Source organism: Schistocerca nitens, chromosome 2 (genome assembly GCF_023898315.1).
Source record: "Schistocerca nitens isolate TAMUIC-IGC-003100 chromosome 2, iqSchNite1.1, whole genome shotgun sequence".
In the NCBI taxonomy this organism is placed as follows: Eukaryota; Metazoa; Arthropoda; class Insecta; order Orthoptera; family Acrididae; genus Schistocerca; species Schistocerca nitens.
This window is the reverse complement of record NC_064615.1, coordinates 411,961,255-411,973,002: the sequence shown is the minus strand read 5'-3', so window position 1 is coordinate 411,973,002 and position 11,748 is coordinate 411,961,255. Positions and strand designations below refer to the sequence as shown.

At 38.0% G+C, this 11,748-nt stretch overlaps 1 protein-coding gene across 2 annotated transcripts in view; it reads left to right on the top strand.

Annotated features, from left to right (window-relative positions):
- Positions 1 to 6,311: 6,311 nt before the first annotated feature.
- LOC126236271 (vacuolar protein sorting-associated protein 18 homolog) overlaps positions 6,312 to 11,748 on the top strand; it is a 349,435-nt gene continuing 343,998 nt past the window's right edge. The window contains exons 1-2 of one of the 2 annotated variants that reach the window (XM_049945428.1): positions 6,312 to 6,699; positions 6,777 to 6,960. In XM_049945428.1, the coding sequence (XP_049801385.1) occupies positions 6,619 to 6,699; positions 6,777 to 6,960 (265 nt within the window). In that variant the 5' untranslated portion in view covers positions 6,312 to 6,618. The remainder of the gene's footprint in view (positions 6,700 to 6,776; positions 6,961 to 11,748) is intronic. The other variant, XM_049945429.1, reaches the window with a different exon arrangement.

The following is an 11,748-nucleotide window of genomic DNA, read 5'->3' as shown; positions in this document are numbered from 1 at the left end:
TAAGTCAGAAGATCGATTGGCAGAGATGTTCACAAAAGCACTGTCAAGAGAAAAGTTACAAATTAATTGTCAATCGTTATAGATTATGTCTTTAAATACAGCAAACAAGAAAGGGAGTTTTGCATAGTACAGCTTGTTGTGTTGATATACTCTTTTTGTATGACCGATGTTTTACTATCTTTGCCACTTCTGACCAGTGTCCGTGTAACCAGTATACTGTATTTTGTTCCTTTCCATATGCATTGGTGGAAAAAAATCGTAACACTAAAACATTGTTATTGGAGAGTAATGAAACTTTGGGAATACGCTTGCTTGGCTAACATATTTAAATGATTAACATTGCGAGGCCACAGGTTAATGCAAGCGCGAAATAAGCCGTTGTAAATGTGAAATAACTAGTATGACCGCCAGAATGGTTGTATGCAAACATGCAAACGTGCATGGCTTTTGTTGTCCAGGTGCCAGACGTCAGTTTTTGGAATGAAGTTAAATGCCTGTTGCACTTGGTAGGTCAATACAGGGACAGTTAATGCTATTGGAGGATTATGTTGGAGTTCTTGTCCAATGATGCTCAATTGGGGACAGATCTGGCGATCGAGCAGGCCAAGGCAGCATCCCAACGCTCTGTAGAACAAGTTGGTTTACAACAGCAGTATGCGGGCGAGCCTTATCATGTTCATAAACACCTCCAGAATGCTATTTATGAGTAGAAGCACAACAGGTCGAATCACAAGTTTTACAATTAGGGTGCATGGGATAACAACGAGAGTCCATCTAGCATGCAGACAGGTTGGTTGCAAGCCCTCAATTGGCCTTCTTCTAACCAGCACACAGCCATCGCTGGTACCAAGGCAGATTCGGTTTTCATCAGAAAACGTAACAGACCTAAACCTTTCCTCCAATGAGCTCTGGTTTGAAACCACCGAAGTCGCAAATAACAGTGGTTTGGGGACTGCGGAATGCACGCTACAGGGCGTCCAACTTGGAGCTGTCCTTGCAGTAACTAATTTGTAACAGTTTGTTACGTCACAGTGGTGCCATATTGCTGCTGCAGATACAGTACTATGCCAACAAACATATGCCAAACATGATGGTCTTCACTCTTAGTAATGCCAAATGGCCGTCCAGAGCCCAGTAGCTTGCAACCTCTAACAACCCTACCATAACAAAGGTAAAAACTTAATAACGATTGTGGTGTTGCTCACGCTGCTAAATACTGCATTTTCGGGAAACAACTAAGTTATTATGTGGCAGGTGTCATTAGAGCACAGTTAATAAAGTCATTTCATGTAATAAACTAGGCACTCATCTTTTCGTGTTTCCAACACTTGTCTCGTTGTAAAATCATGGCTCAATCGTCGAAAATCTAGGTGGTGATGATTCCAAGCTTGGATGCAAAGAGGCCTAGGTTGTATTCTGCTATGTTCAAAAGTTTTGTAGATGCGCTTCACAAACCATTCTTGAAGATTACACTTTTGCAGGACAATGGTGATGTAAAAAAGTAATCAGCACTCCGAATTTAAGTTACACTTCCATTTTATTGCTTTTATTGCAATATCACATAACACACTAAACATCACTTCACAATACAAAACATACTTGAAAACATCTTCCTCACAGTCACTGTTAAAGTTCACATTTTATAAGCCGACTACAATATATGTCTTTCCAACAGGACGTCCAAGACTTGACTTTTTCAAGGTCCGACTCTCTAACAACTAACTAATAGTCGCTTACGCGCCCAAAAATCAGAGTTACAACTACGACAAAGATCATAGTGACAAAAGAAAGAATACACATAAGAATAATATCATTGCAATACAAACATATCGATGTATCAAAGTACCTCCACATTAATGAAATCAAATCTGAATGTTGTCTCAGAAATATGTCAACTACTTTACAGAAACACAGAAGAATATTACCGGTATCGAGAGGTTCAGGTGAGGTGCCGTAATGGTTACGTAATTCAAGTACCATTACAAACGATTCTCTTAATCCTATTACCCAGCCTCAGTGAGGTGTTGATAATGGTGTCTTTGCCACCTTAAAGGCATCCTTGACTAACATCCAGTCTCAAAAGAAACTAATTTTCACGACTGTTGCGGCGTTTGTGTACAGTAAACCTAATTTGCATCATCAAGGTGCCACTGGCGTGAAATATGAATAGACATAATCTATCAGATGTAAAAACATGCCTACCAGCTTTTGTTTGTCACACAGCTCCTTATTGGTGATGCAACTTTTTCCATCGGTGTATTTGCTTTGTTTTCTAGGAAATACTGCGTCTTCAGTTTTTAAGTGCCTTTGTTTTATTAGAAACATAAAACTTGTTCATCATATTCTGATGTAATTTAACTACAGCCTGTGAAACAAAAGGAAAACCTATAAATCTTGAAGAGAAAGGTATTGAGGGAGATGTGACCAATGTACAAAAATTTGTAACTAAACTTAAACAAACCAATTTTTCACAGAGTGTGATCTCAGTTCGTAACACTGTGTTCCTTCTAGTAAGTCTGGGTGCAATTTGATGTAACAAATGAAAACAGTGATGCTTCGATTTTCTAAAACATTTACAAAATGCAAATTTCCCTTCCTAATTCCTAAATCTTCTTCTAGAGCGTGTGAAATTCCCTTTCTGTACCACACAATGACATTTTTTGGACCCTCCAATTTTTTTTTTTTTTTTGTTTTCCGCAGTTCAGTCTTCCTACTCTATCATACAAGGTATCTCTGCAAGCTGCAAACTGTTTGAGTCTGGTAATTGATAATTTCGTACATGTGTAGTCTTCAGCATCCAGGCTACCGCACTGTGAATGGGTTCAGCATCCAGGCTACCGCACTGTAAATGGGTATGTGTACCTCACGCATAAAAACAGTTGAGAGCCACTTGCGAAGACCGCCATCACAGTCTACCATAACAGTAGCGACACTCACTGCTGTAGAAGTTGTTACCGTTTGACAGCTGGAGCGACACTAGCGCTCCAAGCGGCGAGAAAGGAGAACTTCAGATGCGTCGTAAGCGTAAAGTTTTACGAAATATTTAAATTATTTTTTTGCCTCCAAGAGTTTGTGTGATATCAGAAGACGGAGCTGTACCAAAAATGATTCTAAAATACGCACAAGTAGGGATAAAAATCATGAATCCAGTGGCAAGTTACAACACATTCATGAAGAAACACTTGTGACGTTGGATAGAACTGCACCTTACCACGTTCATATCAACGGAATATAAATGCATAGATTCATACATAAGAAGCACATGGCATATATACTCGTTTATCAGTACCAGAAAAATGCTCTACCCTTTGCTTTAAAAGGTGAAACATTGTCACTTATCCTACATTTTATTTGTATGCTTTCCACATACCTCTGTAATATACACACTGATGGGAGCATAAAACATTCTGACAAAATCTGTATGCCTGAGTGCTGTAATATAATAAATTTAGAGCAAACAACTTATTTTCGTCTTTCCATCTTGCAGATGGCTTGCTAATCTGGCTTATCAACAAGTCAATGGCACGATTTTCGAATATCGAGATCCTATAGTCTTCAAAATTTGTTAGTCCTTCTTCACTTGATCCTTCTGATACAGTTTCTATTGCTCTCTGTATCTTTTTCTAGGCACGAATAACTGCCCTTAATTTCACCACTTCATCGTCAAAGCAGGCGAATCTGGCACTTATATATGGAACTGGCTGCTTCTGTGCCGTGGGTGTGTCTTACAGCTTTAGATGTTTTGTCGAACCTTTGTGGCAGTTTGCTCTTCATCGTCAGTTGATATGGCTCATTTGGGGTCAACTGAAGACCGGAAGACAACTCGTCGGCTTCGACCAATGACGTCATAGGTTGCTCATAGATATTAATGTCTTTACTTTCGAGCCATAGATCATGGAGGTAAGAATAAGGGGAGATGGCGCTACGTATCCCAGCCGTACTACGTTTTGAAGCCATGGGGGCGTGGCTTGCTGCCATGACACTCTGATCAAAACATTGCCAGTGTGCTATAGCGCTGCATGTATTACAGTCGCTAATTGCACCATATACGCATGTAACGTCATCAGATTGGTTGTTTCAAAGTTTTTGTTTAAAATAAAATCTCGTAAAGGCGAAATTCCGCGTCTCTTCTGATTAAAAATAGTTTTTAATGTAATATTACGAATAGCTAGTCTTCAATGTAAACGATACAATTTTGTTAATTCAGTAATAAACGTGTATCACAAACTAAATAATAGAAACTGAAAACTAAGTTAGCTATACCCTCCCTCCAAAGCCCCATAAATACATCTTGTTTGTAATACGTACTGGGACATTTCAGTTACGTTACACTAATGGGAAACACTGTTCATTACCACCAATATTTACTGAAATACGGTACATAGAATGGCAAATCTACACAGTGTCCTGTTTAGGCCTATACTTTACGCCAGTTAACGTAGTGTTAGCTTTTAATTTGGTACATGATGAAGACAAAGTGAGTTACTCAACACATCGATTATCGACGATACGTACGTATTATACTGAAACGTGAACTTGAAAACTAAGAATTTAATTCTTTGAATTAACATACCTTTTGCAAATGTTTTAGGTGTGCAGGGAAAACTGATGGTACAGCGTTTTCTCGGAGCCTTACTGTTGAAAGGGAAGTTCGGTCTATGTCCTCTTCTCGGAAATGCTGAGAACATATAGTGGTCCATTTAGACGCACGCCAATTCTTCCTCCTCACGGCATTCTCCCACAGAGCTTTCCGACTTTCATTTTTAGGAAATTAAAATCATGGAGAAAAACACGCTATAGTACAAGTATCGATGTAGCACACGTTCATTCACAATGAAGTTGTAAAATCACACTTAACGAGACAACTTACACATGAAATGTTATTCCCGTCGATTTCGCATCACTATCAGAACGATTCGTACATCCGAACACCACACAAGTCACCATAATGACGCAAAATCCTTCCAAAAGCGAGCGACAAGCCTATGCACACAAGCTTACAGCAGCAATGTTTTGGTCGGACTGAGATGGCTTCCCTCGGCTTCACATAGCTTCACAGCTGTGACGTCACGGCGTCTCCCTCTATTCTTACCTCCATGCCATAGATAATAAATCAGTTGTCTGCTGTGGATTGTAAATTGAAATAAATGAATGTGTTTATAAAAGACAGCGCTAGACATTGTGTAAGATTTTTCTCGTTTCCGTTGATTTAAATAATTGATTGTTTCCAACTCTTTCGGTACTTAATTTCATTTTTAGGGAGTCTGAGATAATGTGGACGAATAGCTTTTCATTTAGAAGAATGTTTAGTTTTTAATTTTCGATTGTAGATTTATCTATTCCCATGAATCGAATGTCAAACAATGTGGTTAACTGCATTCCACGCAAGTTTATTATTGTCTGGCTTTGTTCGACGTGTAGCGGACAAAACTTAACATTATTATAAAGGTAAATGGGGTCTTTTTTCGCAAGATCCTCTCATCTGCCATTCACTAGCCATTTTCTGCTCCTAAAACGAAGCAGTAATCATCAATATACACGTAGTTTGCAAGCGAATCCTGACGATAAAGTTTTGTAACATGATGGTATATTCCTCTCAGGGACCTTAGAAAAGGTGTGGTACCTTCTCGTGTTGTTGCTGCAATCTACCGCACTACGCTAAGCTCACATTTGTAAAAGCCATTGTACAAACCAAAATAAACAACTATTTGCTTCCGCTTTCACGATCGCGCCGATCTCAACAGTTTAACTTACTGGTCGCTTGGCGCACTACTGGCACAGTAGGCAACAAAATGGAGTCGAAGTGTCGGGAGTGTGTGGTAGACTGTGCCACCATGCCAGCGAAAGAACAGTTGAGGACAGCGATTTGATTTTAGATCAAGTGACTTGAATTGATTTGCCGTGTCCTGACGGACATTGTGGATAAACCCGGACTTGACGGTGCTGTGACGGCCAGTCTGAATTGGTCTTTAATTTTTCGCTTTCAGATATTATTTTTATTTTGTGTGAGAATCATCCTTTGCAATATGTCACGAGAGAAAGCAAGCTAGAATGTACTGTAAAGATTAACAAGACACAAAGCTTACTATAACGTGATTGAACGCAATGACAATAGTTTAACTTCGATTCCGTTTAGCAAATTATATTACTGTCAGAAAAGAGATCTTCCTTGAACAGCAACCAAACAGGAACAGCAGACACTGTGTCACGAACTTCACATACCTGAAAAACAAAAAAAAAAACAAAAAACCTTCCCCCCCCCCCCCCCAAAAAAAAGGAACCTTTGAGGGATTTGTTTATTCATCGAGTATCTTTGACATCATATGAAAATAGTTGTACCAACTGTCAAAACGAAACCACAACAAGTTTTGCTGTCAAAACACATTTGTGCTTGCAGTGGGTTTACGATGGTTTGCTATTGATATGTTCGAAAATAATTCTGAAAGGACTCGGAAGGATTAAGTGGTGACAGTCATCAGTTCGGTGCCAGTCGTAGTATTTCCGCCGTTATTTAAAGCAGTTCAGGATTGTTATTATTTAAAGCTAATGTGAAGTGAATGTGCGAAGCCCGTTATATTTTTCTGAAAGTTAAAATTAACAGGAATCTAGTATCCCAAAATGACTTCGTTGTTTGACCAGTATGAACAAGCTTCTCAGCGTGTGAGAGGAACAACCGCACCAATTATTCGCCCAGAGATGGTAAAAGAATATAACACTTGTAAATAACCACATTTTTCTATCAGCTAAATATAACTTGATACTCATTGGGTTTTCAGAGTACAACAGGTTTCATACATATGAAGTTGGAAGAGGAAACACCAATATTCAGTAAACACAAAGTCAATTTTTCGCCTGCGGAAAGTATAACACATCTAGCTGTCAGTAATGATCACGTTGTAGTAGCCATGGCAAATTATGTGCTTTTAAGAATTAGTGTTCAGCCACCAGAGAAGAAAGAAGGTAATAAAGTATCCAATGCATAGTGAATTCCATTTTTATGTGTAAACCAAAGAAAGCTTCAATACTGTCTAATGTGCAAATTAGTTCTGTAGTTGTATCATTTTTGTAAAAAACTATGTTTATTCTTTAACTGATTGTACGCCTGTAGATTTTGAATTTTTTATGGAAGCGTATTAACCAGCTGTGAAAGAGAATAATGAAAGTCCTTTGGATTGTTTAAAGTAGTGTAGCAGTTTGTCAGTACAAATATATCTGAATGACAAGTAATTTCATTTTGGAGACTAATACAGATACAGGCAAGTGCATCTGTGGGAATGGAATTTCGGACAAAGAGGACTATCCAGTAAGAGTCGTTAGCTTTTACCAGTGTTGTAGGAAACATGCAACAAACGTCGTAAACAGCATGGCAACTGTAACGTGATGTCACTGGTGATTTTCATAAAACAGGCTAGGCTGCAGCACAATCTGTCATCATAACCTCTTGCTTTCACATTTTGTGGCTTTGACATCTAACAACAAAACTCTAAATATATGCTTCAAAATATGACGTCACAGTAACCATTAACATTATGCCACTGGCCAAAGCGGACGGCTCGTCTTGAATATTCCTCATGAATTGGAATTTCTACAGTGACCAAAACTATGTGCCCCCACGGGGCTCATTGAGAGATAACAAATACAGGGTTCCAGAACCGAATTGTAGTCAGCACCATCAGTCTTGTAGTACATGCTACTGCAAGAGGGCTAGACATAACAACTGCACAAGAAATGCACTCAGTAAATCAGCTGGAGATTGTAACAAGTGTGCTAGAGTGTCATTATGCATTTATTGTAGTAAAGGAAGAAAAGGGATAGTGTTATTTTCAGAAGGTATCTCCTTTCTGCATTGATGAGACTTTAGAAGGTATTGTTGATAATGTAAAATGAGTTAAGACTCCACAATGGAATGCTTCTTATTGAAGCCATTACTACTCACCTGCTGCTATCAGGAGAAAATACGAAAACACTCAATTTCAGCTAGGGATTCATTAGTGATGGGAGGCATCATTGACATGCATACTGCTTGAGTATAAACGGGATGGGAAATGGATGGTATAACAGTGTAATGGTGAGACACAGAAGATTGCTACCACCATCATAATATTCAGTTTCCCTATCCTTCCTCAGCAAATCAGGGCAGGATGTTTTCACCTTAAGGTGAGACTTTACATACATAGTACGATACTGTACCAAGTGGGCAGAAGAGTGAGGACTGGGCATCAAAAGCCAGACTAACACTTTCAAACATTTATTAAAGTTAGATGTTAATTACACTTTTGTAAGTTTTTACATCCAAGTGGACTAAAAAAATCACGATCTTCCAAAAGAACCATTACTTCCAGTCAATAAAATTCAAAAACATAAAACTAAAAATCATTCACAAGAACTATACATTTACACAACAGTAACTCCTTGCAATAGGCTATTTCTAAATTCTTAAAACACGCTGGTAAAGGTACTCATATGTATTTTGAATTGTAGTCTAATCATTTATACAAACTCCATTAGTAATCATTAAGTATTAAACAATAAATTTTTAAAGGCCATTTATGCACCTTGAGAGAAAGTAAATATTCAAAGTTTGTGATACAATCAAATGCAGTGAAAATCGTTTAAACTATTATAAAATTCAAGGTTCCACCGAAGTAAGTTAGTTTCCCATTAACAAACCTTGCTCAACAAAATCAAGCAGCCCCCGTATGCAGCAAGCCTGATACTGCTAACAGCTGTGGGTTCCCATTCGGTGCCAACTGACATCTGATTCTTTCAAAGCCGAACATTTACTGGACCTCCAATGCCCATCCAACACCTCATATATTACACATTTCTGTACACAACTTGAAAAGAACAATAGGTAACACTTGGAAAGAAAAAGGCTTACAACTGATAACCACCGTGAGTCCCAAGGTACAAGATAATTACAATGACAGGCTTAACAAGGATTTCCTCATTTTTGATTTCGTTAATCATAGTAATCACATGATGGTGCCCATGATGAGTTAAACACTCACATGATACTAGCAGCTTTAGGTAAGCTCACACAGATGTAACATACAGTATTTAATCAAACCCTATGCATGCTAGCAGCAGCCTTTTACAAATTTCTGTGTCCTTATGCTAACAAGTAGTACAAATTTTCAGACTCACGATACCATCCCCACATACAGTAGCATGTGCCTTATCGGATCAACATATGTAGACAACATTGTGAAATTCAGAAAGACTATGATGAGATGAGAAAAACATTAGATGGTTCATAACAATATCACATACTGTCAATGGCTTGATATAATATGCCTGTTGGCATTAAGATTTATAGAGTGAATAATTTGTGCACTTATAATAAACCAGTAACTTAAGCCACCCAGTGCTGGATGTTTATCAGCACAGCAGAAGTACTGGATGCAGGAGTGTTCAAGTTAAGGTACCAAATCAATCTTTTGCAGGCTACAAATATTGTATCATTTTACTCCTGTAAGGAAGCTCAATAATCCTCAATATTCTCCTTCTCAATTCACGATTATAAGACATCTCTATGTGCAGATTAAGCCACCAGTCCAGGTAAGCACTGCCATAGTCCAAAACTCAAACCAGTGCTATTTGCTATACAATTCCTTTAACAAGCCAGCACTACTCTTATACTAGGGCATCCATGTGTTGGTGCACCAACCTTCACCTCTCGACTTCGCACTCTTTCGCTTTATGACTCTTGATGGCATACCAGCGCAGTTTTAAATGTGGATAATTTGCAAATGTTACATTCATTGGCACAATAAAATGCTCTACATTCCTGATATGTGGACATATCACATCAGGGAGTAATTGCAAGGCGTAAGGTGAGAAATGTGTGGGGGATCCTTGTTGGGCAGGATCACTGCATGTTATGCCAGAGTTTTGCATAAACTGCACAAAATACTCTCTGGTTGGATCAAGAAGTCTTTGATATTTTATGGAAAAGAAAAGAAATTAAAGTGTTCAAACAAATTTTCATGTAATGATCTTGCAAAATCGTGACGTTTCAATTTTATTTGCCTCACCTCTAAGGAAAGTGGTTGTAAAAGTCGCTAAATCCACACTAACACAGGCAGTAGGTAAGCATATAAACACATGATCATGTTAATAAACCTATAGCTGTCTCCAAACTATAGCCACAGATGCCAGTAACAAATTAGAGTGCCATTATTCTGTAACAAAACATGAGGTGCACAGTAGTTCAGAATGAGTGTTTGGTCCTTGTGTATCTTAACTAGATCATCTTCAGCCATATCTAGGTGTAATTACCCACTGAGGGATAAACTGTAATTTTCTGATGGATAACAACAAAAGGTTCATTTGTGATCCTGTCACAAAACTGACTTATTTTTGAAAGATCGTTACTGTTATCTCTGTTTAGTAAGACTGTAATATTAGTTACAAAAATTACCAATAATTACGTTTTTTAGTCAAACAGCAGCATTAATGTGAGAGACAGCGTGGTAGAGGTTACAGCTTGTGAAACAACCATATGAATATCACCTCCCTCACATAATCCACACCTACATATACATTTGACATTACAGAAGTGTCCAATACTACCTGTCTACTTTGACTCATGAAGTCACCAATATGGTGGAAACACCTATTTCCAGTGTATACGATACAGCAACAATGACATCACTACATACAGATGCCAACAAATATGAGCTAAAATAAAAATGACACAATAATGTCTCACTCCAAAAATAAAATGAAACTAACAGGACAACCATAGAAATTGGGGGTTTAGGGCGGGTACGAGCTAAACAAACAACAATAAAAACTTACCGCACCATCCTAAAACAAATAAAATAAAAAAATTAAATAGCACCATTCTGCCACACCAACAAAACCACAGGAATCGGATATTTTCCTTGACCTTTATAGCTCAATGGCAGCTGTCGATACCAAAAAGTGGTATGGCACATTTCACTTGACCTATATAGCTCAACTGCAGCTATCGATAACAAAAAACCAAATATGTGGAAACAAGACCCGCCAACTCAAAAAACGAAATACACCATATTCCCCTACATGAATTAAAACACAACTACCCACTGTAAATATAGAACAGACATAACATCACAATTATGGTAGAATAAAACCAAAACAAAAATTACTCACCAATAAAGCCTCCAGCAGTACCACCTAGATTGGCCACACACACACACACACACACACACACACACACACACACACACGAAAAACAAAAAAATCTCCTAAAGCATCCTAATTGAATAGCAATAAAAAATTAGATTTCTTTCTGCACAACAAACACCAAACTAATCAGACCTAACAAGAACGCCAAATAATAAACAAAAAAAACCTTAGTAACTCATTGAAAACACTTCCACAATCCACGTTACTGCACCAACTACCTAAACTCAAACCATGTTAGCACAATGACAACTGCTAAAGACCAAGATTGCCTTATTAGTCGCTTCCCAACGATAAGTAAACTAACTGGCAGCACGATGCAACAGTAACTATGTTATGGCTACATTATATCTGTAGGGCCTAGACAATATTATTATTATTATTATTATTATTATTATTATTATTTTCAATAGTCAGAAGCAAAGAACTGCAACCTGAAAACTTCAAATTTCTGTGCAATCTTAGAAGTAAAGAGTCCAGCAGTCAAGTTATTTAGAAACAGTAGGAATAAGTATAGTGCACACATTTTAATTTGGTTGGTTTTAAATGGGGGTGCAGGGTGTGGGCGAAGGAAGG